The sequence below is a fragment of the Gymnodraco acuticeps genome, unplaced genomic scaffold (assembly GCF_902827175.1).
Source record: "Gymnodraco acuticeps unplaced genomic scaffold, fGymAcu1.1, whole genome shotgun sequence".
Taxonomy (NCBI): domain Eukaryota; kingdom Metazoa; phylum Chordata; class Actinopteri; order Perciformes; family Bathydraconidae; genus Gymnodraco; species Gymnodraco acuticeps.
Window position 1 is genome coordinate 4,170,422 of NW_022990441.1, and position 15,544 is coordinate 4,185,965.

A 15,544-nucleotide genomic window follows, 5' to 3' on the forward strand; every position below is an offset into this window, starting at 1 on the left:
TGCCTAATGAACCACCTACTTTTATTAAACTGCACTTTAACAAGACACTTAACCCCCAGCAGCTTTACTTGAATGGCTCACTGGTCGGCAATCCTGGCAGTAGTTCTCTGAAGCACCAGTGTGTGTGTGTGTGTTTGTGTGTGCGTGTTTCTCCACCTGAGTAGAGCCCTGTGGCAGATTCCTGGATCAGCTATAAGGCACTTTTGAGTGAGGTCAGTTGTAATAAAAAAGGAGAGAAAGAGTGTATGTGTGCGTGTCCTTTGTTTACATGATGACATCACCACATAACACTATGATATGTGATAGAGCAGGCTAAGGGACCGGACTTCTCTAAGGGGTCCAATTAGAGCAGTGATTGCTCTGGGTGAAAAGAGGCGCCGCATCATGGAAAGTATCAGAAAAATAAAGCAATTTTTGAAAAGTTAAGTATGTAAACGTGTCAAGGTAGAGGAACAACATAATATTATGAAACCTGAAATTAGCATTATAGTGTCCTTTCAAGGAATTTACCATGGCATTAGCCATAGCAGAGCCCTATTTCTCACATTACAGTAATCCCTTACAGTCTGGCTGATTTTCTCTGCTCTGTTTCAGACAACAAAATACAATTAACAACATTTGAGCATATGTGTGTGTGAGGAGGTTTATTGTTTTCAAAGAAAATAAGAAGGGGATTATTTCATTTGTCTCCATGTTCGGATGAAACTGTTTCCAATTTCTAAAAAATATAATGTGTTCTTCCCTGGAGCTTTTCATGAATACATAACACATGTTGTAATTATTACAAAACTTATTTAAGATTAATTGTAAATGTTAATCGCTGCAAGCTTATTACTGGTGTTGTAGGGACTTTGATGTGTGTCTGCCTTTTTTAGGTCCAAATGTGTCAAGACATTTGTAATTATTTCTACATTGACTCTTCTAAATGGTGGATTTCATCTTCCTGCATCATTCAGCGGGGTGTCGTTTGATAAAAAAAGATGTAAACTCCCTGGCTTATGAGAGGATTACCATAGTAGTAAACTGATTGGCAAATATAAAGAAACAAAGATGTCCTCTAACACCTTTCCTTTTATTCCCACTTTTCTGTTTTTATTGGCTCTTATATTTTACCACCACTCAACACTCTTTATAGCTATATTTATCTGGGGACATGAGGTGTTGCCATGTTAAAAAATAGAACTCAGATAAGTACATTCAGGGACAAACACACAAACATATTTAAATAAAGTGTTCCTTTGGGCAGTCATATAAATATTTGAGCCATCTCCTTTGGGTTTCTTCATTTTTTAGCAAATATCACATTAAAATTCAATATGGTCTCTCTCTGCTGAGAGCATGATGCAAATCTCCACCATTATCTCAACATTCTGTGTAACTCCCACCAGGCAGTTGTCCATCTTTTATTGTTTCAGTCTTTCTCTAGTTTTTAGAAACTGTAAAAGAAAATGTCATTCATTCACTCGTAATGTATGTCTCATGAGAGAGAAGCTGCAGATAAGCATTCTGCAGTCACATCTGTGACGACCCCTCCCCCCTTCTGCCTGGCTGTGCTCCCTGCCTTGCTGTCCTCTGGCAGGTGCTGGGAGTGTCGTCCTGTTTGTGCCCGTCCATCTAGAGGCGGAGCTGCAAGAAGGTATAAAGGTTGCCCAGCTGCAGGGATCAGTCTCTGATTCTGGCATGCTGCAGCAACCTCAGCCTACAGCCTGTGTTAGGTTTGATGCACCCTCCAACATGCTACAACACCCTTCCACACACCCACACACTGCTGACATTCTTACGTACACTATTCATCAGAGGTGTTTTTCTTTAACCTGTTAAATAAACAGATATTTGGCATTTAACTCTGTGTGGCCTCCCTATGTGTTCCAGCCTTAAGGCAGGTTGTAACAAGTGGGGACTCGTCCGGGATCTGAACCCGGGACCTCTGCTTCTCTTTTCGGAGTAACCTAAAGCGCTGTCGATATGCTTCAGGTACTAACTCAAATGCCCGAAGTACAGCAGCTTTCACCAACTGGTAATTGCTACTGTCTTCAGCAGTCATGGCAGCGAAAGCCTCCTGGGCCTTTCCAGTGAAGACACACTGAAGCAGAAGGGTGCGCTCAACATCAGACCAGTCTCGTGCCTCTGCTAGACGCTCAGATGGAAGCTTACCTTCACTCATCATGTGGATGCTAGTAAGGTTGGAGCTGGGGCTGTACTCGCGTAGGTTGATGAGAGGGGCTCCTAATGCCCGGTGAGTTTCTTCTCTAAGAAATGTAACTCTCATCAATTAAACTATTCGATCATTGAAAAGGAGGCACTGGCACTCATCTGGGCGTTAAAACATTTTGAGGTGTCTGTTGGGGGTGGAGTTGGGCCCCTGGTGGTCTATACAGATCATAATCCCCTAACCTTTCTGCACTCGCTCCAGAATCCAAATCAACGCCTTATGTGTTGGTGTCTCTTCCTCCAGCCTTTTCATCTGGACATTAGGCATGTCAAAGGTGTGGATAATACAGTGGCTGATGCCATGTCCAGGGCTATAACCTCCTTGGTTAACTAGTGTTTTTCTCCCTGCAGGGGTGTCTGTTTTTTTCTGTTTGCCTCTCTTAAAATGCTTCTTGGGTACCAAAGTTGCTGAGGGGGTGAGTTAGATGCTACAGATGTGCTTGCAGGTTGTATGAACATTTCAAGGTTAACTTGGTTTTGTCTATTGTGTTTTGTGTCTGTGATTTTGTGCCCCAGGTTGGAGGATCCTAGTGGGTCCTCCATTTTAAGGGAGGGGGTGTGACGACCCCTCCCCCCTTCTGCCTGGCTGTGCTCCCTGCCTTGCTGTCCTCTGGCAGGTGCTGGGAGTGTCGTCCTGTTTGTGCCCGCCCATCTAGAGGCGGAGCCTCAAGAAGGTATAAAGGTTGCCCAGCTGCAGGGACCAGTCTCTGATTCTGATCCTGGCCATACTTGCCAACCCTCCCGATTTTCGCGGGAGACTCCCGATTTCATTGTCCTCTCCCGGTTTCCTCCCGGGGTCATATTTCTCCCGCATTTCTCCCGATTTCTGACAAAATCAGATTTACTCAGGACTGTTTCCACTCTGACTTTAATACAATTACACCATTGTTTGGTTTCCATGGTAACGCGTCTCTTTAGTAGCGCGCGCAACTGTTAGTCTGAGAGGGTGAGGAAGATAGTCACAGAAAACAGAACAAGAATCGACAACTCGACCCTCTACTCACTCCTTTCCTACAGTGCATTTACAACTACAATAAGCATGTTAATCCAGCTCTGGCGATCCACTAGCACCCTCCCCCCCCCACCGCGGTAGTTTTGGAAATGCTTCCGACAGCAACCTCAGCCTACAGCCTGTGTTAGGTTTGATGCACCCTCCAACATGCTACAACACCCTTCCACACACCCACACACTGCTCACACTACTGACAGTCTGATTCTTACGTACACTATTCATCAGAGGTGTTTTTCTTTAACCTGTTAAATAAACAGATATTTGGCATTTAACTCTGGGTGGCCTCCCTATGTGTTCCAGCCTTAAGGCAGGTTGTAACACATCTTCTCTTTTTTTAGATGCTCCAAGGTGGCCTTTTGTTCAGGCTTTCATTTCAAAGAGATGGTTTGTAGTTTTTTTTATTTCACTTCAATGGGATTTCCCCCATCTATGTAACTTTTAAATCTGCTGGCTCACACTGTAGGGCTGTCAAAGGTAGAAGAAGCACATCTGTGGGATGATTTGCAGTTAAATGGCCTACAGCAGGGGTGCCCAACCTTTTTTGAACCGAGAGCTACTTTTAAAGTTGCCAGTCTGCCGAGATCTACCAGTCCAAATAGAGAGGCGTAGCCATTACTGACAGCCTACTACAAGATACATACACACTTCTACTTGTATAAAACTGACCTTTGTACGATTAATACCTCGTAAAATACTGCAGATCCTTTATCTTACCTCGGCTCTTTCTAATATACACACATACAAGTATTTAACTGAAGTTACACAACAGTGTTGTTGATACAGAGTTGGAGTTTATTCACACGTCACATACTACAGTGGGTAATGTTTTCAAGAAACATTGAACAGTGCTGCCACATATGACTCAGGGAGAAAAGAAAAGACGCTGAACCCTTTCTTTGCCATTATATAGAAATAGTGTTGCTTCAAAAGTATAAATTAGGCTTACTAATAAGACAACTCAGATCTGAAGCTACACAGGAATCTGCTGCCAACGTGCAATAAATAAGAATTTTTTGTTGCATTTTAGTAGAGTATAAAAATAAATGCCTTTAATAGGATGCAAGCAACAGTTTCTTAACCTGAATTGATAATAGACTATAATCAATTTAAGTTTGCATTCTTATACCATTTTGTACAATAATTATAATGACTAAGTTCAAACAAACTAAAACTCACAGCTGATTAATAACGGTATCCAACTTGAGTTTTTATTATATCAAAAACCTGTTGAAATGCTACTGTTGTTGTTGTTGTTTACTGTCCCCAAAAGCGCGTCTGCAGCCTCCAGGAATGCTTCTTTCACAACTTCGCCATCTTTGAAAGACTTCATGTGTTTCGCAAGAACGTGACTGACACGATAAGATGCTATGGTAGCAGCCTTGCTCTTGTTGTTGGGCCTGGTGGAAATGGACTGCTGTGCATTTAGCTGTCCTTTCAGGCCCCTCCCCTTTTGGAGCGTAGGGCAGAATTAGGAGGGAGTTCCGTCTCGTAGCGTTTGTGCACTGTTTTGAAAATGCCGCTCCTAAATTACCCTTCTTCGATAAAGCCACGCTCGCATTGCAGATGACAGATGGAGTTTGAATTGGAATAGATAAAAATAATCATCCTCCCACTCGGAGTGAAAATGATATATTTTGGGCTCTTTTGCTTCTGCCATAATTGCGGTCTTGTGTGTGTGCGGACTGTCACTCCTGTTGACACGGACAATGTCACCGAAACTGCCCACTGCCCACCAGCCACGCCCCGACACATGGGGTCACGCCGGCCAATCACAAAGCTTTGATGCGTTCAAGTGCATTATTCTGGCACAGGAAGATTATCTTATAGGACATTAACGATAAAACAGAATATTGTTGTTCTATTTTTAGACACATCTCGCGATCGACTGGGAATCTCCCCGCGATCGACCGGTCGATCGCGATCGACTGGTTGGGCACCCCTGGCCTACAGTATGTTGTGTTGTCATCACACTGCAGACAGCCTGAATGTAAAATGCTGAAAACACAGCATTTTTATAATGATTTATATGTGATTGTTTCTACACAAAATCTGCCCTGTGTTTGTTGTTTTTATTAGGTAATACTCTTTAGATTTATTTAGTTGAAGCATCAACTCCTTGCACCACAAACTTCTTATAAACACCTAAACCCTTTAAGTCTCTCTCTCAGTCTATGTATGCAGGAGTGGTAATAGATGAATTTAACGTTCACTGACAGCCATAGTTTCATGCTTCGCTAACTAACACTATTATTTAAGACAGACTCTTGGATTGATGTTCCAATGAAAACCAGCCGCACATGATCAGATTCCTGATAGGCTACCTGGGGGAAGAAGTCTGTCATCCACATCTCACAGCCAATGGCATTAGCAGGCTCCACCACGCTGTGAAGCTGACTGGCTGGAGCCACAGGCTTTTCCGTTGCCCCTCATGTCCTCTATAACTAACAGGCTTTACTCCAGTGTCTTTGATCCATATTCTGTGAGCATAGAAGGTGCTAAACATAACCAAACAAAATTAAAGAGTGAAGGGCACTGAAGTGAACAGGCTGTCTATTCTCTATGTACTATGGTTAACGCTGGTGTATAAGCTGTGTGTTTCAGACAAGAATGTTAATTAGATCATGTGTATCTCTCAAGAACGTTGAATGCGTTTCAATCAAATCCTTATCTTGGGCAGATATTTCGATACTTGTAATTCCACCGAATTATAAACATGCATGGTACTTGAGAGAGAGAGCAGTAACATTGTGAATCTATAGGCAGCCAAGGAACCGGATGTATAGGATTTGCTTGTGAGAGGAACATAAACATCACTTAATATTCAACAGTATCTGTCTGGATTTCCCGAGATATATATATTCCTTCTGGAAAGGGATTACCACTTTATCATGGCAGGGCATTTTGCGAGTCACCATGACTAGTAAAGCTGTGTCGGCATAAGTCTTGTGTTGGGACTCCCATGCCAAAACAGGTCAAAGGCTAGAGGCTAGAGAGGCTGATAACCTTCTCCTGCCATAGCACATTATTAGAGGTACCAGAAGCGAAAAACAGCTGTGTTGACATTGATTTTAAGGCGGAAAACTGCGACAAAACTCAGGTTTATACTTGTATTTTGGGTTTCTACCTTTATATATACAGTCTATGGTTTCTACTAGAACATTTTTATATGCTTTCATTTTCAAAAAATGGGTTACCTTTGTTTTACTGTCTGTCTGAATATTCCTGTATTTACCTTCTGTCTCAAATGCTCAACTTTAGAGGTTGTCTGTTTAAGCCCCCCACTAGAAAAAAGGCAGGCTGCCCTGGTCGGCTTACAAGGAAATCTGGAAAGTTCTCAAGCCGAGGCATGTTGACACCCATGGTTTCTGACTGCACAGCCTTCAAAAAACTGACTGGATTGTTTTATCTCACAGTTTGTGTAGTAGGCACTCCAGATACCCACATGTTATAGCACATGCAATACAAAAGTGATTTTATTTGTGCCCTAATATATTTATGAAATTCTAAGGTGATGATGCAAAAATATTGCTGAATCATAACAACCTGTAGTAAGTTCAGGTTCAACTTTCTGCAACCCCTTTTGGTGGAGTGTGTCATACACAAAGCATTTGGACAGATCTGTGACCATGTAAATTAAAAACATATTCTGTGTCTTCAAAATGGCCTCATAGTATTAAAGTTCCTCTTTTATTTTAGCTCTTTTTTTGTGAATAGTTTGGTGCTTTGCAAGCTTTCAACAATGCTAGTTGTCTAACGCTAATGTATTGCTAAAACAACATCAACTGTTGAATTAAAGTTGGTCTTACAGTTGTGATGTGGTTTATAATGTACCCTTGTGGCTCTTTAGTAAGTAATCTGTGTTTTTGTAAATGTTGTTTTCTTTTAATTGTATAACTACAGGATATTATATTTGTACAACACCATAAGTGTAACATTGAATCTCTTTCTCTCATTACATTTCCGTTAACTCTTGTGAATGTTTTTGTCCAAATCTTTTTTTACAATTTTACAACCTCTATAGTGTTTACGCTCTGCACCAATTCATTGTTTCAGTGCTTCTAAAAAAAGTGTGGTCCGTGAGCGCCCCCTAGTGGTCCGTGAGTATATTGGTAACATTTCACATTTTAAATAAATAAATACATTTAAGTTTTCCGCACTCTCGTGGAAATATCTCCGCATTGGAGCAAGCTTAAGTTTCACATCCGATTTCGTGATATAGCCCAGCGCAACACCTTCATCACACATGTTGCCACTTGTTTGTACCATTTTCAGGCGATTTGTAATCTGTTCGAGAAAAACGATGTGTTTTTGGATATTTGTGGCCACGAGTGTTTTTTTATTGGTTAAGTGGTCCTTGGTATGAAAAAGTTTGAGAAACACTGTTATAGGTAAACAAAAACGTCTGTTCACTGATTACAAAATAAATCTACAAAGCTTTAGAGAAATAATAGAAGACAGCTTTTCCCATTATATGTAATTGAATTGTAATGAGTGAAGATACAATAGACAAAAATGTATTGCATGAATTAAATTCAAATCAATGATCATCAGAAAGAGAGAAAACTAGAGATAAAAAACAATTTATTTCTCCAAGGTACAGATGATATTGTAAATGATGATTAATGATTAACCATTTGTATATTATTTGCCATATAACATATTGATGTAATATGTCATTTTGATTGGACATATAAAATGAAAACCAGCATTTCAGAGGGTTTGTGTACGTTTGATTACAACTAAAAATGAGCTAGGAGTTTTTCGTAAACCAATGAGTGATATTTTCTCTTAACACTTGATCACAGAGGCTCAATATAACTGTCAAATCACGAATGAATACATTATGTAAACTGGTTTTAACGAGCAGTCTATCTCAAAGTGGGATACAAAGACTATTGATTTGTTGCCTCTGAGGGAAAATGAAGGGATCAGAGCAGCTTTTCTATTTGGGGAAGGTGTTTATTTTCAGCGAATGATAATAGACTGCTCATTGTTAAGTGTGATATTCGACTGCAACAGCTGTGTCACCTTCGAGAGGAGGTGTGAATTGGATTGCTTCTCATCTTCTAGTCTGGCCTGTACCGGCTGATACAAGTGGCCGCCTCTGTTCTACGGTTAATATGATTGACTGCTCCACTGTCTGTTGAATAATGTAATTGTCGGCAGCTATTTTGGTGAGGACGTGATCAGTGTAATTGGCAGTGGTGCATCCTTGGTCACGGTAGGATCAAGTCACCTCCAGCACACCCACAGCAGGCTCGTCGTGGAGATGCTGAGTGGAGCAGCCAAATTGCCGGGCGATGGTAGGCCAGCCACACCAGCAGCAGCGTCACCGTGACGATAGTGAAGCCAACCAACAGGCTAACGATGACCAGAACCAGGTCAAGCTCTGACGGGTCTGAAAACAAATAGAGACTCTGACTTGTTAGCACTATCCTAATGTTTTTTTGGGGGGGGGTCTCCAATTAATTGCAAATGTCTTTGATGGTGTTGATTATTACCAATTTCTATTTTACACAATTCAAGATTTGCAACACTCTTTGGATAAGTGCAACATGTTGGCCCAAAAGACAGAGGCATTCCAGTCCTTTTGTGGCTTAATACTCTTGTACTGTTTCTACTCTTCTCATTCCAGTATTGTGCGTCCTTGCGGAACAGAACGTATCCACAACTTTTTGATGTACAAAGCACCTTGGTGCATATGTTTTGCACATGGATAAACCCACGGAGAGCTACATATACAGTATATCTGCACATAAAGAGCCACTTATGTCTCATCTCCTAACATACTAGATAAATGGCATGGTCATTGCCCATTTCCTGCCCGGCAGCTCTCGTGTGCTGTTATCTCAGATTGATCGTTTTTGTTTTAAGGCACAGCTAATAATTACCTATCTCCCCAGGGAAGGTAGAATTATTCACTTCTCTCAACATAGGACCAAAGGATATGCGATTCCTGAGATTGGTCTCAGCAGCCTTTGAACCCTCTAAGGAAGATTTACTCCTCTGCTTTAGGCACTGCTATAAAAAGACAAAATAAATATGTAGCATTAGAAAAACAAGAGGTTACAGGTAATTAACCTGGAAGAAGGATGGTGTTCTTGTTTATCATCCAAAATAACAGAAACAATGCACAGAAATAGCAATTGAGATAATACAGGTGCACCTAAAACCTGTTTTACTTTATAGTATTTTTTATACTGATAAAAGGACAGCAGCAGAAACATCTATTTCAAATAGAGATGTAGGAATTTAGCTTGAAAGCAACATATGTTCTTTTAATCTAAGCAGCCCACTCTGAGTTGTAGCACTGGAAACAAGGTAGTTGAGAAATTACGCAAGAAAATAGCTTTCAGGAAAAATGTGTCAAAAAAAGAAAACCCCATTTTAAGGAATGAGGGAGAAATGATCAAAAGATGCATGTAAAGAAAGTTGCAGCCTATATAGAAGTTCACTCTTTTGGTATAAACTTGATGTTTGTTATACCAATTCATTACAAAACACTGTAGAAACCAACTGGGTTTAAACGTATCATTACGCACAGCAAAAAAGCCTGTTGCAATTAGAGAAAACATGAGGAAAAACTAGAAACCTCATCAGAGTGGTGTTGAAGTGCACTACAAAAGGCAGACGTCAAAACAAGTGTGCGCAGTTTATCTTCTGTCTCTTCCCTGACGTACTTCAGATGAGTCACTTTTTCCCATTAAATCAGAGACCTCGTTGCCACAACAGCCCAAGACAAAAATGTGTATTAGCGTCTTTTGATGCTCTTTAGTGTGTTCTGCAACTTTGCAAAGACACCACCGAGGTTTTACGCTGTGTGTATTTAGCTGTCAGCCTTCGTCTTGACTTCTTACTTTAGTCACATTCAGACTGCTGTTCCTATGGCTATGGCAGGATATTTTAAACACAATACACCCTCCCCTTATTCATTCTAATTCGGGAAATTATTTATAACTCCAAGCTCTACTATCATTCTTGGTCATGCATTCATTTACCTTCTCTCCATTTTCTCAATCACCTTGGGTTCCCTTCTTACTTGTCACCCCAGCCATTTACATCAGCCTGTTAGCTCCTCGTCTGTCTCCCTGTTTTCACAGTGTCACACCCCGTGTCACTAAATTTAAATCACTCTCAACCACCCATTCTTTCGTCCTCTCGATTCATTACACAGTGCAGCCGCTGCAGTCTTACCCTTTCACATAGAGAGCGGTTCCTCAGGCAGACACTGAGATCACAGTGTAGGTAGACTACTGAGTAATTAATCATTTGGAAGAGACTAATGGTGAAGCTGGAACTGGTTGACAGGGTACTGGGCAGCAGTGTGATCCACGTAGGCTCTGCTGCTAACCTGAAGCACCAACACAAACACAAAGGATAATGTTAGCAGAGTCATTTTTGCCTTGAAAGAAAAAGTAAAATGTCTGAGCAAGAATGAGGATATTCTCCAGACAAGGTCTCCATACAGCTGTCACAAGCAATTAAAGTTGTATTGATGAATAACCACGGCAGGCAGAAAGGCAGTTTGCCATCAATATTTTGTATTGAATTGAGTTGAAATCTTAAGAGAAAAGAAACCATGTTAAGTAAAGGTCAGTTTACACTTAATGTTCTTGTCAGATTAGAGTCATAACTCATGGTGCATGATGTGAATAAGTTACGTGTTTATATATTACCCATTATCATTAAGAATGTATTCATCAGTATGTTGATGGCGGGTTTACTTTTATAAATTCGGGCGGATGTTAAATATTTTACTGTTTTCTTTTCATTTGACAGGAAAGTGTTCTGTTCAGGTACAGGGTAAAAGTCAAATAAAGCCTATTCAAAGTTTGACATATTTAAGAGGTTGTGCATTTGTATTGCTGCCTCTCTGAGTCTGCAGGTGCACACTGAATTTCTATCTGCAAGATGCTGGCTCTGAGAGATAACAACCTATTGTATAGCAGTCCTCTTACTAAGCAGAAAATATTCAGCTTTTTAAAATGAACCTGCAACTCCCTGGTTTAATCTGAAATCCAATAACCTGGTTTCTCTAATAAATGTGTTTGTAAGCACTGGCAGTCTGTCCATGTTGTGTGAAGGCTGTTATAGAGGTTAGAAACGTTGCATTATTCATGGCCACATATCTATTATACGTTTATAGAAACCAAGAGTCCGATTTTTACCATTTATTTTGAAAGCCTTATTCCAATTTCTGCTACATAAGGCAGCATATTAAATACAAAAGGCAGACATGTTTGTTTTCTTTTTCATGAAATGCAGTCCAGATGGCCACACATACAACGGTGAATGTATTGTACATGTTACACTGCGTACATCCTGTAGACTGTATTTTCCCCAATTTCCTTGAAATAAAAACAAAGCAAACCCTACCCCTCTTAAAATAAACAACAACACTTCTTCCCAGAAACTTTATTCAGTACTTTCCGGTGTACCTGGAGAAAAGGCAGCAGGTGGAGTTGGTGGTGTCTGGCTGAATAGTTGGGGACAGACAACAGGAGGTGACCTTAAGGTTAATCTGACTATTGTTTGTCTTCAAGTTGATAACCACTCTGAGGTTGCCCAGGGCAGGCACAGCATCACCAGGCTCCACATCGCTCCCATGTTCAGACTCATCTCTGCTGTGTAGTTCCCACTGCCACACAGGTCATCTGAAAATTATGTTACACTGGCAAAAGATTCGTTTTATTTTAATTTGCAAAAGGAAACATTGTAATGTTCTTCCATTTTCCAACACACATCTTAAATTAAGGACCATACAGTACATTGAATGTACTTGTTTCAGGCCATACAAATCGGACATGTTCTATTACTGCTTACAATTGAAGAAATATGTTTTAGTCGTTTTTAAAGATTCATCACAGGCAGCAATTTATTTCCACAAAAGCAATGTCAACTCCATAGAATTTAAACTTGCTCGAGATATCTAATCCATCACAATGACTGATTTCACTGGCTTGTATATTTTGTCAAAGTTGAACAGGTACTGTTTCCAACAAGATGAATTTAAGGATGCTCTGAAATCCTATTTAACAAAACAAAATGTCAGCATGCTTACATACTCACAGTGACAATGCTAACATACTGATGTTTGGCAGGTAGTCTAAAGTATTTACCATGTTAACCTTCTTAGTTAAGCACATCAATGATTATGTATGAAAAGTTAACGAATAGATTCCAAGGGTGGCTAAAACATGACCAGATTATCATATTTTTTCACAACACCCACGTTTGATTCGTGTTTTTCCCATACTTTTGGTCCTCTTAAAGCTCACAACAGCCTTGCTTTCAAGCAGCATACTCACGCATGTTGGATTCATGTGTGGTCTAAATGAATCATCAGGCATTTGCAAAACTGTACCTAATCATAACTGCATTACCATGTGATGACAATATCAATTTAGGGAACATTTAAAGCAGATGGCTGCAATAGATTATCTATGTAATTGCATAACTGGAAGACAGCAAGAACACATGTTTTTTTCTCCCATTTGTTGACACATGATTAATAGATAATGCTAAAATAATAGTGTTACAAAAAAAGATTACCCAGAGAGGTAAAGATGAGGTGAGGTCCATCTGCTGTGCTTCTACATCTTAAACTGCACTGTAACTTTTATCCATGTATTTTTTCTTTTAATGTTTATGTTATTATCTTTTCTTTTTAATGACTGATTTTATATGCCATTTTCTTAATGTCTTTCGTTTTTTGTAAAGCACTTTGAATTGCCTTGTGTTGAAAGGTGCTATATAAATAAACTTGCCTTGCCTTGCATTAAAGGCTCTGACTCTGACTCTGCCAGTAACAGCCTGGGCCAAGACTCTTGTACTGCTGACTCTTCTGTAGCCACAGCATGCTCTGACCTGGTGGCATTTTGTGGCTGAAATATCTCAGCTTTGGCAGCTCCTCTATTTAATCTAGCTTCTTGTTTTTTATCAGTGACCTGTGTCCACTCAGTAGTCTTAACAGTGGTCTGTGCAGTAGTTGTTTCAGGTTCAGATAAAGTGACCTCTGTTGCAGCAGTATCCTGAGCGTTAGAGGTCTGACTGAGAGAGTGTCTTTGTGTTGTTTTCTCAGCAGAACGAGGCTGCTCAAGTTCCCCAAGTCCTTCCAAACGATCACTTTCAACAAGGAGTCTCAATGGTGTTGTTAAAGCTTCATCGGTCACTCTCTTGGCATTTATGGTAGTGGTTTTATCAACAGTGGCTTGGTCATGATCAGATTTACCAGTGTATGGTGAAAGTGCTGCATAGTGGAGGTTGGTGGCCAGGGGTTTAGCCTTTCCAAGTACAGGATTGTCATTGCTGTCATATTTAGTGTTTGTATCGGGGAGGTGCACTGCATTCAAATGATCTTCTTCGGTGTTTGCGACCTGTATTTTATACATTTTCTCTTGACCAGTTTGATCAATATCACCTGCTCCGATTGTTCCTGTCATGACACTTGACTTGCAGCCAATTCTACTACAGCTGGTTTTATTAATACTCTCTATCCCTGTAGGTGGAAGGGATTCAGTACCACTTGACTTATTGAGTTATTTGCAGGTAATCCTGGCTTCTTATGTTGGTCTGCTCCCTCCAGTGTATGTACTCCAGGAGTCATGTCATGAACAAGATCTTTGGCTTCAAACGTCTTCTTTGTTCCCAAGGTTGTTTTGATATTTTCAAATACAAAATGATCAATCCTTTCGTCAAGTGGACCTCCGGCTCTGTTGGCAGCTTTTAACAAACCTTCTCGGAGACTCTGTCCCGGGTCATTTAAACCTTGTGTTACTGCAATTATACCAGGTGGGGCATGCTGGTTTTCTTTGCTGACGTGGTCAGAAATGTCATGCTCAGACTGTTTTACACTCTGTGTTTCTGTTGTGTTTCTTCTCTTCACAGCAGGGGGGAGTTGGCCGGTAGTGTCGTTTGTGGGAGGCTCTCTCAGTGACGAAGGCTCGATACGGCTATTGGACTGTAACATACGCTCAGCATGTGCAGCCTGCTGAGATGACTTTTCAGTAACAACTTGCAGACCCTCGCTGGCAGTCAGCGCTGATTCATGAACTTCTGCTGAGACAATAAGATTTATTGTGCTAGCAGTTGGTGCCAGAAACACAAAATCATTGGTTTTTAAAGTGGTTATTTGAAATTCAGAAATAACTCTCAGTAAGCGGCCAGCAATTTTGACACTTCCAAAACGAGGAACCAGGAGAGCCCCTCATGGTGTAGAGGGACCATGCTGCTTTAAAGTAGTTTTTGCTGCATGGCCCTCTATATCAGGTAAAGCATCAGCCTGTATTTGGGGTATTTCTGACAGACTATCTGACTCAACGTATGGAGTAGTGTGAGTTCTATCCTGTGTGCCAAGCAAGGTTACAGAAAACATTTCTGTAACTAAATCTTCATTTATTGCCGGCTCAATCTTATAGGTGATTTGAATTGCAGGCATGATGGACTGAGTGATTGTTTCATTATAACCTCCTAGCAGGGAGACATCATTTTTCGCGACAGTAGTTTTCACTGTTTTGTTTATGTCATCTACTCTTAATAGTTCATTGTGGCTGTGGTTGCTTTTTCCTCCTAGGTTCTTATTCTGCAGTAGAGATGAAAGGTTTAATTTCTCAGTGTTACTGGCATGGTATTTACTCCTGCTAGTGGTCAGTTCTATAAAAGGAGAACTGTTCTTTTCATCTCTGCTCTCATTGTCATTCTCCTCAGTCTGAATTGTATCAGCCATCCCTAACAAGGACTCAGCATTGCCACTTACAATATGTGCATATTCAGTGCCGGCATTGGCCCTCAATATTTCTTTTCCTGCGGCTGATCTTGTTAGCCCTGTCAGACTAAAGGTGCCAGGTAAACTGTCATCTCCAAACAGCCAGGAGATTTGGCAGCGATGACATGCTGCTGAGAGGAAATTGATCATTCTTTTCTTTAGGGCTCATCAATGACATTAAGGTTTGCACAGATCTCTGCTTGTTATCGTCAACCGGAGCATGCAAAGCATCTGAATGGGCTGTCTTTTCTGTTCATTTAAATGAGCATGGCTGGTCTGAAGTCATTTCAAAAGAGGAGGAGGCGGACTGAATTGTCTCTGTGGCAAATTGCCTTTGGTGAGGTTGGCCTATGGAGGTGTGTTCCACAGATGACAAGGCCGCGGCAGTAGCTGGCCTACTAAATGAGTAATTAAACATCAGCTTAGTCCGAGCAGGATTCACTGAAGTAGATGTTATAACTTTCTCAGTGATATTAGATATTAAAGGGTCCTTGACACTGGAATCTATTATATGAGCTGGTATAATGTGTTCTGCTTGAAATGTTGCTTTCGTAGTC

At 40.7% G+C, this 15,544-nt stretch overlaps 1 protein-coding gene across 1 annotated transcript; it reads right to left on the reverse strand.

Annotated features, from left to right (window-relative positions):
- Positions 1-7,837: 7,837 nt before the first annotated feature.
- Positions 7,838-13,984, reverse strand: LOC117552237 (uromodulin-like 1). Its single transcript, XM_034225578.1, has 4 exons — positions 13,958-13,984; positions 11,662-11,861; positions 10,418-10,574; positions 7,838-9,244 (listed from the first exon to the last, which is right to left on the reverse strand). The coding sequence occupies exons 1-4, from the start codon at positions 13,982-13,984 to the stop codon at positions 9,104-9,106; spliced, it is 525 nt and encodes a 174-aa protein (XP_034081469.1). The 3' UTR covers positions 7,838-9,103.
- Positions 13,985-15,544: the final 1,560 nt, after the last annotated feature.

Excerpts from the sequence above, each read along its gene's own strand:
- LOC117552237 (XM_034225578.1), bottom strand. The coding sequence starts at position 13,984 with ATGACCCGGGACAGAGTCTCCGAGAAG. Across the intron at positions 11,862-13,957 it reads GGGACAGAGTCTCCGAGAAG|TGGGAACTACACAGCAGAGA; the intron begins GTTTGTTAAAAG and ends CCTGTGTGGCAG. Across the intron at positions 9,245-10,417 it reads ACCGCTCTCTATGTGAAAGG|CAGTGCCTAAAGCAGAGGAG; the intron begins GTAAGACTGCAG and ends GTCTTTTTATAG.